General features: G+C 39.3%; 1 protein-coding gene across 2 annotated transcripts; it reads left to right on the forward strand.

Moving 5' to 3' along the window:
• The first annotated feature begins 142 nt into the window (after positions 1–142).
• On the forward strand, positions 143–20,292 carry arap1a (ArfGAP with RhoGAP domain, ankyrin repeat and PH domain 1a). 2 transcript variants are annotated; one of them, XM_026210639.1, is made up of 29 exons: positions 143–237; positions 6,623–6,658; positions 8,279–8,364; positions 8,458–8,559; positions 8,671–8,740; positions 10,560–10,680; positions 10,803–10,999; positions 11,075–11,184; positions 12,352–12,551; positions 12,640–12,725; positions 12,858–13,040; positions 13,130–13,304; positions 13,388–13,495; positions 14,145–14,280; positions 14,369–14,471; positions 14,938–15,112; positions 15,210–15,419; positions 15,676–15,891; positions 15,992–16,097; positions 16,323–16,470; positions 17,031–17,099; positions 17,325–17,408; positions 17,521–17,638; positions 18,198–18,311; positions 18,712–18,842; positions 18,931–19,013; positions 19,368–19,403; positions 20,027–20,090; positions 20,199–20,292. In XM_026210639.1, the coding sequence occupies exons 2-29, from the start codon at positions 6,647–6,649 to the stop codon at positions 20,226–20,228; spliced, it is 3,273 nt and encodes a 1,090-aa protein (XP_026066424.1). In that variant the 5' UTR covers positions 143–237; positions 6,623–6,646; the 3' UTR covers positions 20,229–20,292. The 2 variants fall into 2 exon arrangements, with proteins under 2 accessions (XP_026066424.1, XP_026066425.1); XM_026210640.1 differs by lacking the exons at positions 18,931–19,013; positions 19,368–19,403; positions 20,027–20,090; positions 20,199–20,292 and having other exon boundaries at positions 18,198–18,303; positions 18,712–18,834.
• The last annotated feature ends 2,222 nt before the right edge of the window (positions 20,293–22,514 follow it).

The following is a 22,514-nucleotide window of genomic DNA, read 5'->3' on the forward strand; positions in this document are numbered from 1 at the left end:
ATTCATAATCTTCCAGTTTCCAAAAAAAAAAATTAATAAAAAAAAAAATGCAGGAATGCAACCTTCCTCGTTTTCAAAATAGATCTCTCTCTCTCTCTCTATCTCTCTCTCTCTCTCTCTCTGTGTGTGTGTGTGTGTGTGTGCTTGTTTGTACGTGCGTGCGCGTGCGTGTGTTTTTTTAATAAATGCCTTGTAATGCAGCAGGGCTTGGTTAGCACAGAATTTGGCTGCACACAGGTAACTTCATGATCTTCTTTTCTCGCGTTATAACATTCTAAACTGAAGTAAAATTTTTACCGATGGCACTAACAGTCTTTATGGTTAAGAGGATGAATATACAACTTAACACTTGTATTTTCAATAAGATGTTCAGCCTATTGTTTTGAAAAAGGATAGCCGTGTGTGCGCGCGTGCTTTAGTCACTAGCTGTTAAATAGTTAAGTATAGTTTAGATTTATGTAGGCTATCAGATACTTATTGGACCACTTATTTATTTGACCAGATATTTATTTCACCAATATATGCTATTAAATACACCTTTATTCCTCCAACATTCACATAAGAGTGTCTCTTTCTGCATGTGTGTATTTGTTTTAATGGATTGGTGGATGGAGACCATGTGCACTTTTTTTTAATGTGTGTTTTTGCAGTCTAGCTGGATGAACAATAAAAATGTTTGAGTTTTTATCTTGGTTTCATGGAGAACACCGATCTGAGCTTACTTCCCAAACCTGACCACAGTGAAGAAGAGCATTATTGTGTGTGCTCAATGGACTATTGTTACTATTGTCACTTCTGATAACTTTCAAAGGTTGTGTGTTTCTTAATGTCTGAGCTGGGAAAGTTTTGGAAATGCTGTGCATCAGGTTTGGTGACTTTATTCAGTTTGTTACTGTAAATTATTAGACGGAAGAATTGTTGTTTTGTTTAAGCTCATTCTGTCACGAATACGAACCCCGTGAGTCCCTCCAGAGGCCAGCAGAGGGCACCATCGCCCGAATACTGACACCCACAGGCATCCAAACACTCACTTACACTGATACTCACTACATTACCCAACAGCCCCGCACCTTGGACTGATCACCGGCCAGGTGTTCCATATCAGAGACTGCCATTTAAGCCAGACCTTTGCGTCACCTCATTGCGAAGTCTTGTTTCTGCCACGGCTAACATTTCTGAGCGTTCTACCCTGTCTTGCTATCCTGTTGCCAACCCTTGTTGTTTATCGATCCTAGAACCTTTGCTGCCTGCCTTTGAACCCAGATTGTTATACGGACTGTGATACTTGCTGGTTACCCCGACCCACTGCTTGGTATTGACTACGATTCTGATATCTCTATTATACTGTGTTTGCTGATCCTGACCCTTCGCCTGTACGACTACGAGTGTTCTAATAAAAGCTTGCAAATGGATCCCATGTCGAGTCAGTCATCGTTACAGAAGACTTCGCCAGGACAAGATCCAGCAGCCTATGAACATCTCTGCACCAACCTGGCAGCTCAGGCAAGTCAGATCGCTGCAAATCAGCAACAGTTAAATCATCTTACCGCCGTCACGGAGGAATTGGTGAAGGCTATTCAGAATCTCCATAGTCCTGTTGTCACGACACCCGCGCCACAAGCGGCCGCCATTGCACATGCGGTTCCCACGCCCTCTCAGATTAACCCACGACTGGCTTTTCCTGAGAAATTCGACGGTGACCCTAACAAATGTAAAGGCTTCTTACTACAATGTTCGCTGTTTGTGGAACAACAACCCATGCTCTATTCCACTGACAACAGTAAGGTTGCCTTTGTTTGCTCGTTATTAACCGGAAGGGCTCTTGACTGGATTACCGCTGTATGGCGCACGGATGGATCATCCTTCTCCTCCTTCAATGATTTCCTCACACGCTTCCGTGAGGTTTTCGATCATCCCAAGGAGGGAAAGAGTGCTGGCGAACGCTTGCTAGAGCTCTCTCAGGGGAGATCTTCAGCTGCTGAGTATGCTATGAACTTCCGCACATTGGCAGCACAAACGACCTGGGTGAGTGACACCTTAAAAGTTCTGTTTCGAAAGGGTTTAAGTCATGAATTACAAGCTGAACTTGCATGTCGAGATGAGGGGAGAAGTTTGAACGATTTCATCGAGTTGACGATAGCAATTGACAATCTGCAGCGTTCACGTAAACCTCGCTCTCATGTCAGTACTGTCATTAAAGCAGCTCAGTCTGTCGAGGACTCTGAACCCATGCAAGTAAATACCTATCATCTCTCATCTGAGGAGAAGAATCGCCGCTTGGCAAATCGTCTATGTCTGTATTGCGGATCCCCTGGTCATCAACGAGCCAACTGTCCTTCACGTCCCTCATCTGTCTCATCCAAATTGGTGAGTGAATCCTTACACTCTCTCCATCCAGTAAACTGTGTGTTTGTACCCCTGAAGCTAACCATTAACAACGCTCAAGTGACCACATTTGCTTTACTGGACTCTGGAGCGGCTGGGAATTTCATGTCAGCTGAGTTTGCAAGAACAAACAACGTATCATTAATACCCTGTGCTAACTCTCTGTCTGTAGCTACCATAGATGGTCGTCCCCTGGGAACTGGCATCATCACTCACCTTACACAAAGTCTATCCGTCACAGCCGGTTTACTGCACCAGGAGGTTATTCAGTTCTACGTTCTGCCCACGTCCAATACACCCATAATTCTGGGACTACCATGGCTGAGACTGCACGATCCGCTAGTATCATGGAGGGAAGGTCAGATATTAAAGTGGAGCACCAAATGTCAAACAAAATGCCTATCTACCATTTCTCCTCTTCCAGTGCGCTCGTTGGCGATTAACAAGGAGTCATTCGAGGTTCCCAACCTACCAGCGGAATATCACGACCTCAAGGCAGCTTTCAGCAAAACCCAAGCAAACACCTTACCACCTCATCGACCCCATGACTGTGCTGTTGATCTTCTACCAGGTCACAATCCACCCAAGGGTCGTGTGTTCCCACTGTCACTCCCAGAGACCGAAGCCATGACTAAATACATCAGGGAGGAGTTGGAGAAAGGCTTCATACGTCCTTCCACTTCCCCTGCATCCGCTGGTTTCTTCTTCGTCAAAAAGAAGGACGGCAGTTTAAGACCCTGCATTGATTACCGTGGTCTCAACGAGATCACGGTGAAGTACCGTTATCCCCTTCCTCTGGTTCCAGCTGCATTAGAACAACTTCGCACAGCTCAATACTACACCAAGCTTGACTTACGCTGTGCTTACAACCTGATTCGCATCAGAGAGGGTGACGAGTGGAAGACGGCCTTTTCTACAACCAACGGTCACTATGAATACCGGGTTATGCCGTTTGGACTGGTCAATAGTCCGTCCATCTTCCAGGCGTTCATTAATGATGTCTTCAGGGACATGCTGAACAAGTTTGTTGTGGTCTACATTGACGATATTCTCATCTACTCCAACACCCTACAGGATCATATTCAACACGTCAGAACTGTACTACAGCGCCTCATCGAACATCAACTGTACGCCAAAGCCGAGAAGTGTGAGTTTCACACCACTTCCACTACCTTCCTGGGTTATGTCATCAGTCCGGGGGGAGTTGCTATGGACGACAGTAAGGTCTCTGCTGTACTCAAGTGGCCAGAGCCTCAGACTCTCAAGGAGCTACAACGGTTCCTGGGATTCGCCAATTTCTACAGACGCTTTATTAGAAATTTCAGTACAGTCGTCAGTCCTCTCACTTCCATGATCAAAAGAGGTACCCATCGTCTCACCTGGGCCGAAGCCTCCCGTCAAGCCTTTAAGGAATTAAAGGAACGCTTTGTCACCGCTCCTATCCTGCATCACCCTGACCCCTCTCTTCCCTTCTTAGTCGAAGTTGACGCTTCCAATACTGGCATTGGGGCCGTTCTCTCACAACGACCAGGCCCTCAGGAGAGACTTCATCCCTGTGCTTTCTACTCACGCAAGCTCAACCCAGCGGAGAGAAATTATGATGTGGGTGATAGAGAACTGTTAGCCATGAAGGCAGCGTTTGAAGAGTGGAGACATTGGCTCGAAGGGGCTATTCATCCTTTCACCGTCTTTACGGATCATAAAAATCTGGAATACCTACGCTCCGCCAAGAGACTCAACCCACGCCAAGCCAGATGGTCCTTGTTCTTCTCCCGGTTCCAGTTCAATGTCACTTATCGCCCAGGTTCCAAGAATACTAAAGCCGATGCTTTGTCACGCATCCATGATGACGACCCTTCCATCTCAGTCCCCGAACGCATATTGCCCTTCCATGTGGTGGTTGCTCCCATCCAGTGGGATATCATGACTCTTATTGAACAACACAATTCACAAGAAGCACCACCAGCCGCCTGTCCACCGGATAAAACCTACGTACCTGCCCCTCACCGTGATCAGGTCCTGAGTCATATTCACTGTCTTCCTGCCTCTGGTCACCCCGGCATCACAGCCACACTCCATCTCCTCAAGAACCGCTTCTGGTGGGAGACCATTAACCCCGACACTATCAAATTCATTCAGAACTGTCAGACGTGTAACATGCACAAAACCCCTCGTCAACTGCCAGCTGGACTCCTTCAACCTCTTCCTATCCCTCAACGACCCTGGTCACACCTTGCCATAGACTTCATCACAGACTTACCCCTATCCCAGGGTAACACGGTCATACTCACGATCATCGATCGATTCTCCAAGGCTTGTCGCCTCATACCTCTACCCAAACTCCCTACTGCTCTTCAGACCGCCGAACTCCTGTGTAATTGGGTGTTCAGGTTTTACGGCATACCTGACGACATCGTTTCGGATAGAGGTCCTCAGTTCACCTCTCGTTTATGGAAGGATTTCTTTCAAGCCCTAGGGGTCAACGTAAGTCTCACGTCTGGCTATCACCCCGAAGCCAATGGTCAAGTGGAACGCCTCAACCAGGAGCTCACTCGGTTCCTCCGCTCCTACTGCAGCTCCCATCAAGAGGACTGGTCTCGTTTTCTCCTATGGGCCGAATATGCTCAGAACTCCCTGATCAAGCCTTCCACTGGAATCACCCCCTTCAAATGCGTTCTAGGGTACCAACCACCCATGTTTCCCTGGTCAGGTGAACCCACCAATGTTCCCGCTGTTACTGATTGGCTTCAACGAAGCGAGGATACATGGAATCAGGCCCACGTACATCTTCAACAAGCTGTACGACGCCTGAAGGATCAGGCCGACCGTCGTCGACGCCCTGGACACACTTACCAACCTGGTCAATGGGTCTGGCTGTCCACCAGAGACCTTCGGATGAGATTGCCATGCCGAAAGCTAAGTCCTAGGTACGTGGGTCCATTCAAAATCACTCAACAAATCACTCCTGTGTCATTCCGCCTTGCTTTGCCTGACACATATCGTATTTCTCCCACTTTCCACATGTCACTGCTCAAGCCCGCTGCTGCCCCTGAGGAGGAGGGCGAGGGGAGGTCCCGTGAGCAGAGTCCCCAACCGGTTCAGGTGGAGAGCGAGGAGACCTATCAGGTGCGAGAGCTGCTTGATTCAAGACGTCGGGGACGAGTTCTCCAATACTTGGTTGACTGGGAGGGGTACGGTCCAGAGGAACATTCCTGGGTCAATGCCGAGGACATTCTTGACCCCAACTTAACCACTGATTTCCATAGAGAACATCCAGAGAAACCGGCCCCTCGACCTCGAGGAAGACCCCGACGTCGCCCTCCACCTCACGCCAGGAGGCGTTCGCAGGGAGGGGGCTCTGTCACGAATACGAACCCCGTGAGTCCCTCCAGAGGCCAGCAGAGGGCACCATCGCCCGAATACTGACACCCACAGGCATCCAAACACTCACTTACACTGATACTCACTACATTACCCAACAGCCCCGCACCTTGGACTGATCACCGGCCAGGTGTTCCATATCAGAGACTGCCATTTAAGCCAGACCTTTGCGTCACCTCATTGCGAAGTCTTGTTTCTGCCACGGCTAACATTTCTGAGCGTTCTACCCTGTCTTGCTATCCTGTTGCCAACCCTTGTTGTTTATCGATCCTAGAACCTTTGCTGCCTGCCTTTGAACCCAGATTGTTATACGGACTGTGATACTTGCTGGTTACCCCGACCCACTGCTTGGTATTGACTACGATTCTGATATCTCTATTATACTGTGTTTGCTGATCCTGACCCTTCGCCTGTACGACTACGAGTGTTCTAATAAAAGCTTGCAAATGGATCCCATGTCGAGTCAGTCATCGTTACACATAGCCTTACATCAGGGTTGATAAGGTTATTGTTAAAGACAGCACAGTAGTTTACTGTTCTCTAGACTGTTTTTTTAAGAGTATTTGTGTAAACTGGTTCGAAATCCTATTTATTAATCTTATAATTCCTTATTTTAACCCGAAACTAATTATAATTATTTTAAGTCAGAAATAAAATGTAGTACAGATTTCATATCAGTAAGAAAATGCCAAGATGGTTTGGAATTGTGCCAGGAAAAATTATTGATTGCCCTGTATTTCATATTTATATAGTTTCCTTTTCAGTATTAAAGAGACCACACATATAATGGTTTCCTTTTTTATTGGATGATTAACTCCGATAATTAATTTAATCCTGCATTCTACATCCTTCACAGGTGCACACAACATAATTCCAGAGCATGGCTTTAAAGGTAAATTGTGTATCTGTGAGTCTTTATATGGTATCTGTGTGATAGCTGATTAACTAGTCATTTTGTCATAGGCCTATATTTTAAACTCACACTCACTGCTGTGTCATCAAGCTGAAATGTACAGTACTACATTTTTAATAATTTTGGGTCATTCCGTGTCATATTAACCAGAGGTCCCTGTCTCAAATTTTTAATTTTTCTAATATATATATTTTTTTTCTGAAGAGAGATGTGTAGTGTATAGCAGAGTTATTCAAATCTTGCCCTGGAGGGCCAGTGCACTGCAGACTTTAGCTCTAACCCTAATCAAACACACCTGAGCATGATAATCAATGTTTTTGGGATCGTTAGAAAATCACAGGTAGGTGGATTTGGTCCGGGTTGGAGCTAAACTCTGCAGTGCACTGGCCATCCAGGGTAAGATTTGAATAACCATGATGTATAGAGTATGTACGTATTGTGTAACATAGTGATGAAAGCCAAAATATTAAATGTCATGGATAAATATTTACTGAGGGGGGTCAAAATGGCAATTTTCACCTGAGATTCAGAGGCAAATTACAGGGGGTTAAAAATGACTTCAGAAAGATTACAGCTTCATGATGTTACTTTTACACAGAGATTGCTAGGTCTGTTAGTAAAACCTGTTGACTTTAGCAATCTTTTTTGGTGACCATTAAAAATGGGGAAAGATCACCTTTCAAGTTTTTTTCTCCAATGTTTTGCAGGCATGTAACTCCAAAACCATTAAAGAGATATTAAGGCCCTTTTAGGAATTGGTTTTTAACAAAGCTTCCATTTGGAATCTTAATTTTTAAGGCCATATATGGTTCAGTTTCAGAGATATTGTAATTTCAGTATGGCTCCAGGAGTACATCAGTAAATTGTACACCAAATGTGGGTCACTTGCTAAAATATGATACTTCTTTACTTATAAAGAGGAAAGTCTGAAAAACAACAAATAATATTAAAACTAGAAATGTATCATGTTTCCTTCTGTCAAAACAACTGCATTGAATATACCTGTTTTGAGTGCCATAAAAATGTTTCCCAAAGTTTGTGTGCATGTAACTCAAGAAGTATTAAATATATTGCTATCAGAAAAATATTAGGAAGATAAAAAAAAATGAGGAGGGGACCTCTGGTTGACTCAACACAGAATTACCAATTTCTAGTTTTTGTCTGATAAATATTCTGTTGTACTTCTAAGTTCTTGTTGAATATACCATTCTGTTGAAATGTTTGGCATAAGGAAAAATTTATCTCATGCTCCTCTGGGGCTACATTTATTAGATTAAAAATACAGTAAAAATGTCACAGTTAATATTGTGAAATATTAATAAAATGTAATATAATGTTTAAGGCAACTGTTTACTACTTTTATTTAAAAATATATATTTCTGTAATGGCTAATATTGCGATGGCTGATTTGACACTCAAGAAGCATCTACAATTATTATTTATGTTTGAACAACAAATATTTTTTACATAAAAAAAAATTCTTTACTGTCACTTTTAATCAGTTTAGCGCAATCTTGCTGAGTAAAATGTTGTGTAAAATGTTGATTTCCATACTGACCCCAAACCTTTGTATCTATATGGCTAAATGTATTTCTTCAGGAGGATCTCTTGCGAGACATCCAGAAGTGTTTTATCAACCTGAATGTTGAAGAGGATAGAAAAGAGACTGTAATTCTGAGAGAACGGTGTGTGGTTTAAAACAATATATATATATTGTTATGTGAATAAAAGAAATGTGAATTATTCTGTATCTAATAATATTAATTTGTTTGTGTTAGTGAGGACAGTATTGACATCCGGTGTACAGGCTTTCCTGATTTCTCTGAAGACTTCCGTCAGATTGTTAAAGCTGGCTGGCTAGAGAAAACTCCTCCAAAAGGGTAAGAGACAACTTCTATACAATCTTTTACATCTTTTCTTACATCCGTATAGTTGTGTTTTTATTTTGGCTGTTTATAAATGTTTCATAATATTCATGTTTGTATTTTCAGAGGGAAGATTTACCAGCGCCGATGGGTGCAGCTGGATTCAGAATATTTGAGATATTTTCAGTCCATCAAGGTAACATAAATGAATAACTATATTAGTAATTTTTTTATGTTTCAAAATCTTGAACAATCAAGATTAAGATTTTTATATTCAGATTAAATCTAGCAGATCATATTTTCTAGTTCACTAGACACTATTTCCTTCCAAAAGGACTAAAAAGTCCAGCCATGTTTTAATTTCCTCTAAGGAAGTTGTTAAGCATTTACTGTAAAACATAAGAATGAAAAGGGGGGGATGACCAACATGAAAAACGAAGGGGTATGAAAGCTGGAATGTATTTTTGTCTTTTTGTTTTGGTTTAAATCAAAGATTAAATAAATGTTTTTGCCATTTAGCAAGTCATTCAATTGCCTGATATTTGGATTAGGCAAATGTAGCACTTACAGTGTTTGGACTGTAAAAGGAAGACAGAAGTATACTCTCTCTGAGATAATCATCAAAATAATAATAGCAATAATAATACTTCAAATTATGCACTGCCAGTCATTTGCACTGTAACTCCTTAAATAATTACCATAATCATCACTACTACTGAATAAACTCAATTTTACTGACTATCCAGTAATTATATTATGTCAGATAACCATTAAATGGCCAGTATTCTTCTTTCTATTCTAAAATAATAATAATAAAAAACATTATAAACTAAATCGTAATTTTACAGCTTTTTAGGCACCAGAACATTATAATGTACATTAAGAAAAACTGATATTCATTTAGAGATTTGCTAAAAATAAACTTTGAAGAATGTGTTTAAAAAGGATTAGTGGTTTAGAAAATGTAATTTGGCCAAGGTAATTGGGGACAATAAGGGGACAATTAAATCTTGAGATTTACTGTAAATTTGAATTGTACCCCTTCCAAATATACTATATGTATCTCTTTTGTTTGCAAATGTATTTGTAGTCTATAGAGTGTAGCATTGTTCACTATGTGTTCTTTATGAGTTGGTATTGTCGTATTTATAGAACCTGTGAAACAACATTTTGTTCTACTGTGGCAGGAATGATTGTAAACATGTGAAACCAGAGCTGGGTAGAAACTGATAACCTGTAATCTGGATTATGTAATCAGATTCCAGAAATGAAGTCCTTGTAATTAGATTAAATTACATTTTAAAACACTCATAATCAGACTACAGTTACATGGTTATTGATTACATGATTGAATATTATTCACACTATAGCAATACATTCTTTATAATTTATTAGTTCCCTAATTACTCTTTTCAAAAAAATTTAACGATACTTTCTTAAATAACCTATCACTTGTTCACATGCAGAAAGTCCTCCAGTTTTGTGGACAGAGATCACACAGCATTTGAACACTGGATTTACAAAATTCAGTTATTTCTCATTTAAATGTAATTTCCCAAACTTTTTTACCATCTGAACCTCGTTTATCTAATATAGTTACTTGAACTACCTTGATTTTAATAATTATCACATTTGCATGTTTACAATTCTAACATGCAGGTAAAAATAAAAAAATAGTAAGTGTTTTATTTATGCTTGAGAACTGCCTGCAGTTCCTTTACAAGCCCCAGTATGGGAAACCTTAATATAATGTACTGTATTCATGTTGATAATTACAAGGAATGGAATATAGTTTTTTTCTCTTTCGTATTTTTATATCAATATGGTACAAGACGGTCCTGTTTAAATCAATTTGATAAACAAGTTACGTCAAAAGTAATCTAAAAGTAATAAAAAATGAGTCTAATTAATAACTAAAATGTAATTTGAAATAAGTAACAGACTGCAATTTGTCATAAATCGACGCAGCTCTGTGTGTAATAAAGAATTTCTCCCGGTCTGTCTCTCTGTGACAGGAAGTATACTCTAAAAGGATGGTGTCTCTGGGATCTGTCGATAAGGTGGTCAGTATCGGAGACTTGCGATTCGAGCTCCACAGTCAGAGCCGGACTTTCTTGTTTCGAGCTGAAAGCACTCGTGAGCATTTTTTTTCTTCCTAACCTTACAAAATGTCTACTACACATGTTTGTTTTTGCATTCAGGCTATGAATCATTTACATTCATTTTTATTGTATGTAAATGTTTTTTATTATTCACAGAGGAAAGAAATGACTGGGTGTGTTGTATTGAAAAGATTCTAAGTGATCGCAAACATAGTCTGGAGCCCCGGAATCTGTTCTTTAGGAATGGAAGTGTGAATATTAGTTTCGAGGGACACATGGAAATGTTGTCGCCACGCACCAAAGTCTACACACTTATCAGCAAGGACAAACTGTTCCTCTTCAGGAGCCATGAGGTGTGAGTCTGAATGTGAATGGTTGGCTTTGTAAAGGTTTTGGTGAGTTAATTAACATATTTGTGTTGTGTACAGGAATATTTTCAGGGTGTAGGCATCACTGATATAGATATGCGAATGGCCAACGTGAGAGATGGAGAAAACAAGCGCTCTTTCACGCTCACCACTCCATACAGAGCATTCAGGTAAACGCTACAACTTTTCACATTTTGCACAAGCTGGAATGCACTTATTAATTATATACTATTAAAGCATTTTATAAGTATTTAGAATTAGCTTTAGCTTTTTTAAATTAGTTTTTATTATGATTTAAATTGTAAAAGGATAGTTCACCCCAAAATGAAAATTCTGTCATTAAACTCTCACCATCCTGTCGTTCAAAACTGGTAAGACCTCTGTTAATCTTTTGGAATACAAATTAAGTTGGAGAGCTTGCATAGACAGCAACACAACTGAAATGCTCCCAGCTCCAGAAAGCTACTGAAGACATCAGTAACACAGTCTATGTAACATCACTGGCTGACTTTATTCAACCGAGTTAGATGAGTTACCGTCTTCAGCCAGTTTGGAGATAACCACGATGCATGCACATACTTTAACCTGAATGTAATCAACGTAACCATCTTTGTTCTGGGAACATTTCAGTTGCATTTCTGTCAATTTCATCAAAAAAATCTTAATTTGTGTTCCAAAGATGAACAAAGGTCTTGCAGGTTTGGAACGACGTGAGTGTGAGTAATTAGTAACAGAATTCTCATTTTTGGGTGAACTATTCCTTAAAGATTCAATAATTTTGTAACATTTTTTAAAAAAAATTTTTTCAGTATTTTTATTTAGGTTACAGTGTTTAAGTACTTCAATTTAAACATATAACATTTTTCAAAATGTAAGTTTTTCATCTTTATTATTTAATATTTTATTTTAAATCAGCTTTATTTCAGTTACCAAACCCAGTTTTTAATAGTTTTAGGTTTAGTTAACAATAATAACAGAATTCTAAAGGTCTCATCAGAATACTGGGCTTAATACACTTCACACAAAGTGGATCAAAAGTAAAAAACTAATGGAGCTATCCAAGTGTTATCCCCTGAAGTTTCTTGAAGCACATTCACTGATTTATAACGGTCACAAAAAATGTGCTTTACATACTTTTTAAAGGTCTGTCAGGGCATCAAGGATGGCATATGTGGACATGTTTGACTTACTTGGCAAATATTGAGCAAAATAAACTGTAAACTTGATAATGAAAGTAATTAAACTGGGAACTAACTCACTACATTAATGAAAGACACCTACTGTAAATGAGCCCCCTATATACAGTACATTTGTATATTTCTCTCTCTTCTATGTAGTTTTATGGTGGACTCAGAGAGTGAGAAGCAGGGATGGTGTAAGGCGCTAAAGGATTGTGTGAGTCGCGCTCTATCATGTGATGGGTTGTGTGAGAGCATTTGGCGTGTGCCATCAAACCGCTTGTGTGCGGACTGCAGCTCTTCGATGCCGGAGTGGGCTTCTGTCAACCTGTGTGTTCTGCTGTGTGAAAAATGTGCAGGTGCATACAAACACTTTACATGTTAACAAATGACAGCTGGTGTATGCATGTATCATATGTGGGCTCATACATTTGTGCACATTAACAGGTGCACACAGAAGTCTGGGCCAGAACGTGTCAAAGGTGCGCAGTCTGAAGCTGGATGAACGAGTGTGGACTGATGACCTCATCAGGGTACAATGAATATGATGCATCCAGTCTATGTGTTGCCACAGCTACATCTGATAGTTGAATTCATCCCTTGCAGGTGCCATTGTGCCTTTCTCTTCCAGGATGATGCATGATGATCTCTTTATGTGTTGCCAGGTTTTTCTGCTGCTGGGTAACGGCAAAGCAAATCAGTTCTGGGGAGCAAATATTCCCCCGAGCGAGCGTCTCTGTTCAGACACACACAGTGAGCAACGTCTCGAACACATCACAGCAAAATACAAAGATGGAAAATATCGCAAATACCACGCACTCTTTGGCCAACAGGAGGCACTCAACAGAGTTAGTCAATTCAATACAATTGGCAAAAAATTACAGTAAATGCACATCAAATGTTCTTTTCTAATGTTTAGTTACTCCTGGTTTCCTAGGCTCTGTGTTCAGCCGTGCAGTCTGGTGATTTGTTGGAGACTCTCTCGCTGCTGAATTGTGGGGTGGATATCAACTGCAACACTGGTATCCCAGAATTCCCTACTCCGCTGTCTCTGGCCAAACGCAGTGGCCAAACAGTACAGGCAGAGCTACTTATGCAGAACTTGAACTCAGGTGCACAAATACACACACAAAACCACAATGTGCAAACGTTTGGATGCACAGGTTGACATTGACCATGATTTGTTGTTTACTAGAGTCGTTAACACCAGTGGATACAGATGCATCCATTCGATCTCAGTCTGGCTATCTTTTTAAGACCGGCTCATCAGCTAAGCCAATCACAGACCACAAATCTAAAGCAGGTATGTGGAGCCCCAGTGGCTTTATTAAGTAAACCGCTGTATGATGACTGGCTGCTGAATCTCACGTTTTTCTCAGATCTACAATTTTGTGTGTTTGTGAGGATGTCCGACTTCCAAAAAGACTTAAATTATACTTTTATATCATCAAAAGGTTCATTCTACCTGGTATTTGGCATAAAATGTCCATTGTACTATGCAAGAATCTTGATTATTGAACATCAAAAGTGAATCTTACAACTTCTAAAGCTTCCAGTCTAGATATAGAATATAAACAGATATGGATACAACAAAATATTTTTACTGCATATCATGAATATTTCTAAAATATTTTTTTGGTTTTTTATTTAAACCGAAAGCACCAAAATAAATGTGGAAAAAAATATTTCAATAATTATAGATATAAAACTATGAAACTATTTTACAACCTTTCAACTTCAATTACATTTAAATTATGTGACCATTTAAACTGCTTTTGGAAACTGTAAAATGTCATGCTTTAGGCTTTTTAGGCTTCACATTATTAATATACAATATTTCATTGCAAATTAAAGTGTTTTTCAGTTACAAATTAATGAGCAACGGTAAACATTTTGACTTGAGGTGCTTTGTTTCTGTATGTGTATGAACCTTATTGTGGTGAATATTGTAGATTTCTCTCAGCGTTGGTGTTGTCTTGATGATGGCATGTTTAGCTACTTTAAGAGTGAACAGAGTCATCACAAGTGTGGTGGCATGAAGACCAGTGAAATCATCTGCCTGTCTGTCAACAGCCCAGGGAAACATGGGTAATGATCCCTGAACTTCAATCCTAAGTGAGTTGATTTTTACCACGTTAATGCCATATTTACCATGTCCTCTCTAATTGGCTGGCAGCTATGAACACACATTTGAACTGTACTCTGAAGAGGGAAGAGTCTACCTGTTTGGAAGTGATGATGGCAGCATCATCAAGAACTGGATCCAGGCTATTGCCAAGGTAATCAACTTTTTTTTATCTTTTAATTTTAACTAACTTAAATGACAAACAAGTGCTTTAGATTAGGTTTTCAAACTGGACCACAAGGGGGTACTAAGGTTTCAGTTTTGCTATTTCAGAAATAAATAACAGTTTCAAATCTTTTACAATTGAAATAGGAAAGTTTTGCTATAATAATATATTATATTATTACTATACTACAATACTATACCAAAGTCCCTTTAAGGTATTGTAAAGTCTTGGTCTATATTATAATAATTTTGTAATATTACTGTATTTTCTAATCAAACAAATGTGTTAGCATAAGACACTTGTTTAAAAAACAAAGAAATAAAATAAAATATTTGTAAATATTCATCTCTCTTTCCTTGCATTATTCCGTAAAGCTGGAACAATATATTTTGCTATATCGGAGTTGGAGACAAATAAATTGATCCACTCCCTTCCCTCTCTTCTCTCGATTCAGGCTGTGCTGCCTCCGGCTCTGTTTAATGTATGTGGAACCTGTGAACGTCTGGGTCGCCTGCGCTGCACCGAGGGCAGCCATGGCATTGGTTGGTTTTGCCTGAGCGACTTCAAACTCCAGGTGTTACTGGAAGACAATGTACAAATAATCGACCTGCGCAAGCTACTCACACTCAGTGAGTTACAGCTCACACACAACAAGTAGTGATAGAGAGATAGTATAAAAATGTTGGTGCCTGTATAAATGTACTCTGAGTGCGTATGTGTACGTAGATCTCTCTGACAGTGCTGGCTCCATGGTACTTGTGTGGAGAGGTGGACCTCTGCATTTGCTAGCTGACCGCAGGCCTCATTTTGTGGGCTGGCAGACCTTCATTCAGCAGAGATCTGGTGCTGGAGATCAGCCACTATCACAACAACAACTCACTGATCTGGGTATCCCAGTGATTGTTGACCGCTGCCTGGACCATGTAACACGTTATGGTATTCAAACACATATTCCCATTACATAAGAAAACACAGACATTCTGTTGTCGAAATTTCAAATTAGAAAAAAGATTCACTACAGTGTTATTGCCAGAATGTTCTAAGTTATTTTGAATGGTTTTTTTTTTTGTTTTTTTTTTATTGTTGTTATGTGGTAACTGATTATGGTGATTGTTAAGTCAACCAATGTTTTCGGTTCATTTAATTTACTGGTCAGGCAGCTGATTGGCTCATTCAGTGTGTTGTACTCTAGGACTGATGTCATCTGGAATCTACCGGAAGAGTGGCATTAATTCTCATGTGACCAAACTGCTGGAGAGGTTTCAAAACGATGCACGAAGCATAACATTGCTGGAGTCGGACTATTCTGTGGATGATGTGGCTAACACGCTAAAACGATTTCTCAGGGAGGTCAAGGATGGAGTGTTTAATGGACAAGAAAACACTGACAAGTGGCTTCGAACTGCAGGTGAATAAAAATTGGAGTAATGTGAGATGAGACATTTAATACCGCTTGGAAAGTGGGAGTAGTTGAACACTGTTTTTTATTTTATTTTTACTCTCTGCAGGTATAGAGGACAAAGCTGAGAAGATATATAAATACCAGATTCTCCTTTCAAACCTCCCAGATGTTAACAGAGAAACACTCAAAGCACTCATACACCACCTAATTTGGTATGTTATAAGTCATGTGACTTGCTCAGCTGTCTTAAAGCTACAAAGTACTACACAAACCACTATAAAACAGTGATTATCTTCTGAGATGAAGCAACTCTAAAAAATAGACAGGAACTTTTTACCTACTTTAAAAAGTTGTTTTGAATATTTCTGGAACTCTGTTGATTTGAATTGATCATTAAGTCCATCCATAAACCTGACCCCAAATGTCTGCTTTGTCAGTGTTCAACACCTGTCTGATGAGAATCAGATGACCGTACGAAACCTTGGTATCGTATTTGGTCCAACGCTTTTTCACACAGATGGAACAGATGTCACAGGATCTCAGGTGGTGGAGGAGCTGATCCAAAACTACTGCAGCATTTTTAATGTGAGTCAGTACAACCTTTAAATGTGATCATTAAAGATAAATTCCTTGTTTTCCTTCTTCCAGACCATCTTAATTTGAAATAATATATATCTTTATTAAAGGTTGATCATAGTGTGTCTGGGCATTTTGATAAATCAATAACAATTATATCAACTTTAGAGCTGTCGGGACTGATTTTGTTATAAATAATTACATACAGCCTTCATGCAACTGTGCATGCCACGTCAAATCCGTACATAGAGAAATGAAGCTACAGTAGCATTGTCATAATGACAAAATATTTGTCCATCCGTTCTGAAAAGATGCCATGTGTACACTGGTGCCTCAAAACCACATTCATTCATGGAGAGACGTGGTCTTCTTCCATAAGTCCCTCGCAGGTTTATTTTTTACCTCTAGAGGGCCTTCATTTACATTGCAGTATTAAAGGTATATTGCAATTTGATTCATGCTGACAGATAGACCAACTGATGCACTCATTTAATAAATATTTATTTATTTATAATGCTGATGGTAAACTGTTGATAAAAATGATGACTGAGATGAAGCTTCTTTTGCAGGTCTCAGAGTCTGACCTTAAGAGGCAGCTAAACTTGACGTCGGTCATCCTGAATAAACACATGTCCCAGGTCAGAGTTCACAGGACATCGGCATTTACAATATTATGTTACAAGCTTTTTTTAAAATGCTGTTTTGCCATAATTAAATATCTAAATAACTCCTCATGTTAACGAGCTTTTGTTTTTATGACGTTACTGTATAGTACAGTAACACTAAAAGGTTGTCGATGCATTATTTGTATTGTTTTGTTTTGCTAGTTTTTTACATTAATGGCTGACTTAATGCTATTTCAGAGGCCCTTGAGTCGAACTCCATCCAGCACCATTTGTGCTGTTTACCTGGAGAAGAAAGATGAGGGTGCGGAGGTTCTTGTTCAGGTGTTCAGATTTTAATCTTAACAGAAAAACTTACATTTATTTAAGTACATTATTTGTAGACTTTTTCCACAGATGTAACAATTTTTTTTTCTTTACGTGTGCTTTGTGTTAGGTCACAGCAGATATGACAATAGTCAAGATGATTTCTGTGGTTTTGGACCTTAAAGGAATTCAGCAGGCCAGTGAAGAGATCTGGAGCTGCTATGAAGTTCTAGAGAAAGAGGACATGGGTAAGATTTCAGCCTATACTGGAAGTGGCACTACTAGTAATGATACTACATGCAAATAAGAACTGAGTTAAAAGCTTTTCCTCTTTTTATTTAGAGGTTTTTCCTTGGAGCTGCTTTAGTTCTATGTTAAGAGGCAACAGCTACCGATTTGGGGCAGTACTATGTAATGCACTATGACAAAGGTTTTAATTCCTTCATTATGGTCCGAAGTGCATTTTAACTAGGTTGTTATTTAATTTGTAATAACTGTACTAACTATTCTGTAGACAAATACAGTCTCATGTTTAGAATGCACAACACAGTTATCAAGTTTTTGGAGCAGTGTGGTATCCTCGTTGGCATCTGTTGCTGTTGGGTTGGTGCTTGTTTTTGCTGAACAAGTTAAATCTGTGTTTCACTGATCATAGAATGTTTTAGAAGTGACATAATGTACTCAGTAGGCTGTCAGTGCAATGGTTTTATGAATATGAGACATTATCTATTGAACGTGACTCTGGATGTGGTTTCTGTGACTAAGAAATTCAGTTATTTGAATGTATTATGGTTTATTTTATAATAGAGAGAACTCTGCATTACCAGGAAAGAGTGCTGCCAATCTATTTTTCACTTAGCTGTCACTCTCACCTGCTGATCAAGAGGAACCCCTATATTAACAGCATCATGAGGTACCTGGGTATGTTTCATCACACAAACACCAATGCATAGTGTCACTGAAAACCAATTCAGTCACCATAATTGATGAGAATGGTGAAAAAGTATAAAACATTGCAGATTTCAGTATGATAAGTCATTTCCTTAATTTGGAAATGAAGATATTCCAAAAAATCTTAAAGTGTACATATAAAATATACATTTAAAGGCTTATTACAATGTTTATATGTCAGATATCTTAAATCTCAATTCTGATATTGAAGCTTCTGGAATGCTTTTTTACCATACATTTTAATTTGGTAAAGAAATCCATGTAACGGCACAGTGTTTCTGTCTACAAAATTAATCCCAAACATTTAACCATACACTTTTGGCTCAAATTATTAAGGTCACAAAAAGCCTTTTTTTTTTTTTGCAAGCAGACAATAAAGAGAATCTGAGTAAAATGGGGCCATTGCGCATTTGTGAGGTTAAAAGTGAAAGTAGCAAAACTTTCCACAGTCGTCACTGTGAGCTTTCTGGCAGCACATTCAAACTGCACAAGGAACTGCAGGTGTGTATGTGTGTGTAAGCATGATCAGCTAGTGTATTATCATACACTGATTGAGCATATTAACGTTTAAAGCCTTCTGTTCTTTCAGGGTTCTCCGTGTGAGAGGGAATATCCTGTCAAAGAGCTCAAGCTCTATCATGGTTGCCGGAGCAAAATACATCCACCCACACCGTAATAAACCCAGAGCACCTTAACACTACTTCTCTCTACAGCTTATGATCACTCATAAACAGGGATGCAATACATTGTAAAGAATAGCGCCACAGTTGCCATAACTAAAAATGAAACAATTGTTGAATTCAGAAAAGTATACTTGCATACTACACTTAGTATTTGTGCAAAAAGTAAAAGTAGGATGCCATTTTGAATTCTGCAAATGTTAGGCAGCTTTTTTTCTCAATAAATGTATGAATATAAGATTATTTTATACCCCTCATGAATTTGCTTCCTTGTTTCTGTATATTACTTTTAACATTTATACGATACAGTTTGGGGTGTGTAAAATTTCTTTCTTTATATTTACAGATGGGGACTGATACTAATTCATGATAAGCAGCAGTGGTGAGTCAGGTTGTGGTTTCCCATTTCTGGTCTTGGTCACATTTTATGTGTTATTGGGCTCTTATTGGGCTAACGGTTCCTTCACGCAGCTTTTTCCGTGTCGACCTGATGATCTGAATGCAGTGTTGGGGCCGCAGCACCAGAATTGAGAGCTGCCATGGCAGACTTATTCTGAGACTTGATAATTCTTAATAAATGAATACTTGATACTAAAAATGTTTTCAATGTTGCAGGATTTACGATGCTGAAGACTGTTGAAACACATAAACACAGTCTCTGAAAAGGGTCCATAGAGCTGTAACCACCTTGGGCATTCATATATCAACAGCATATTCTAAAACAATTACATTTAATCTTATGTTCATTAATTATTTAGCAGACACTTTGATCAAAAGCAAATTACAGATGAAGTCAAACAGTTTCCCTCAAAATTGAACATTCAGTTACACAATACAGTCACAAATATTTAGCAGACATATCAAGCAATATACCACAATTGTTTTTCTTAAAAAGCACCCCTAAATAATAATTATGGCTCAATTATCTCACAGCCTTGTAACAATGTTCACCTCCTCTCCATGTCACTGGCCATCTTACTTTGTCTATGGTTATTTTTCTTTAAGGTATCTCTGCTGTGAAAATGAGGATGAGTTGACTGAATGGACAGCAGTGTTTTACAGTATCCAGGTATTAGCCTTCCCTTTCTCTCTCTCGCTCTCTCTATATAATGATTTTTTTTAAACTAAGATGCATTTTTACAGAACCAACTAAAAGGTTTAATTTTTTTATTCATAGTATAACGGTGACATCTGGCCCTCCTGGTGAAATAACCTCAAAGCAGCTGATTGGTTGGATACCCACAATTTCTTCTGAGGGAAGAAACTAAAAGGAAAAAAAATAAACATGACATGAAAGTATTTTTAAACAGACTGTGCCCATCTCAGATGATGTATTATTAACAGCACATTGACGTCTTAAATTACGAGTAATGTGACACAATGAAATTTCCTCTTTAATTCATTTATCTTTTGGCATCAATTGGTCTCAAGTATATGTTTTGTCCATTATTTAGAATGTTATGTACTGTATGCTGACGTAAATGAATAGTGTTTATCTGGATTCAGAGAGTATAAAAAATGGTTACAAGAATAAATGAGGCTTATGGGTTTGAAACAATGTGAGGGAGCATACTATTTTCTCAAGAAGCAGCGGAAGAACCTCTGATTGATCTTTTTGATTGTACAGTCTCTTTCATTTTGAAACAAGTGCGTAGGCTGAAAAACAGCGGTGGAAAGTAACTGATTACAAATACATTTGTATAGAGTAGCTATAATTAAATTGTTGTACTTTTACTTGAGTAAAAAAAAATTGCTGGCATATGACCTACTGACCTTATATGAAGTCCATCTTCTGATTAAATGGATTTTGAATTGCTTTAGCATTGTTCATAGCTTCAGATCAAGTAGCATTGTAGAAAACACACGTTTGTTTTGTGAAAAGTGGACACACACAAAACTGATAATTTACATTTACAAATCACTGTGCACACAAAGTTTTCATTTACAGAACTCCAAAGACCACAGACATCACGAATAAGCATATGAAACTAAGAATGGAGAGTCAACTTGAAGTGCAGAGCTACACGCCTGAGGCACAGATAGCAGGAAGCGAACTGCCACTGGTGTACTAGCGCAAAAATAAGAGCCTTTCCTGCTCACTGAAGCTGCACGAGCTTACTGTACCTGTCCCTGCACAGAGAGATAAAGATGGATATATCAGCAAAAAATGTGTAACCTATTGAAATTTTATTCTAAAAAACTACATATTTACAGACTGAACAGTATCATACAGGCTGCTGTCACTGGCCTTCGACATCCAAGAGCTGCATAACATTGTGGACAGACTGAGCACGTCTTTTATGGGGATTTTGAGGAGGCTGATTGCCTTCCTACCACAGATGGCAGGCATTGGAAGCATCTTTTCTTTTGGTAGCTGGAACAATAGATGGCTGTCACATACAAACTGAACCAGCAGCAAGTGAAGCCCAATGTTATTTCAACAGGAAGCGGTTTCATTCTGTTCAGCTGCAGGTCACCACCAGGGGAAGTGCGTTGATATCTTTGTATCCCGGGTCTGTGTATGATGCCAGAGTGCTGAAGAACAGCTCTATTTACACTGGAGGCCTGTATCCACCTGCAGGAAAACACATCCTGAGAGATGGTGGGTATCCTTGTTTGAGTGCACACATCTGCCTCATCACTCCATACAGAGAGCCTGAACAGAATCATGCCCTGGTTTGATTCAACACCAATAATGCTCATGCACGAACATTGTTGAGAGAGCCATCAGGATGCTGAAGACAAGCTGTGCTCCATCTTCTTCTTCAAGGCCCTGGAAGTGAGTCCTGCCTTTGTGCAGATGTTGCTGCATGCAGTGCAGTGCTCCACAACCTCCGTCTTCTGAATGAGGACATTGCAGATCCACAAATTGTAGAGGATCATGATGATGATACACTGGAACCCCAAAACACAGAAGCCAGCACAGGAGAGCATGTGCGGGACAATCTGACCACAGGTGTAACAAATCATTCAATGTAAGAAATGTCTTTGGCTATTGGCAGCATAAAAAAAAAAAAAAAAAAAACTAAACGATGTGACTGCAATGGGCAGAACAATACAAGTTACCCCTAAACGAATGTGTTTAACAAATAATTTAGTGTAAGAAATGTCTTAATTGGCAGCATAAAAAACGAAACGATGTGACAGCAATGGGCAGAACAATATAAGTTACAGCTAAAATCCATCGAGCATATGAACTTGTTGCCCGAAACATATCAACAAAAAAGAATGAAGGCTACCCTGTAAAACAACTGCAATCATGTGATAGAATATTACTACGCGATCCTCAATTACAAGTTAATTGGCAAATTCCTCCTCCACGTCGCTCTCCTCCACTTCTCCCTCTCCAGCCTCCGCTAACTCTGCCTGCCTTACTTGCTCTCGCCCAGATGCGCACGGCTCTTCCTCTTTGAAACAATGGATAAGGTGATCCTCACTTCCATCAGAAGCTACTGTCAGGCCACATACCTAAGGATAACATCCCGAAGTTAAT

Source organism: Carassius auratus, chromosome 30, assembly GCF_003368295.1.
Source record: "Carassius auratus strain Wakin chromosome 30, ASM336829v1, whole genome shotgun sequence".
Lineage (NCBI taxonomy): Eukaryota > Metazoa > Chordata > Actinopteri > Cypriniformes > Cyprinidae > Carassius > Carassius auratus.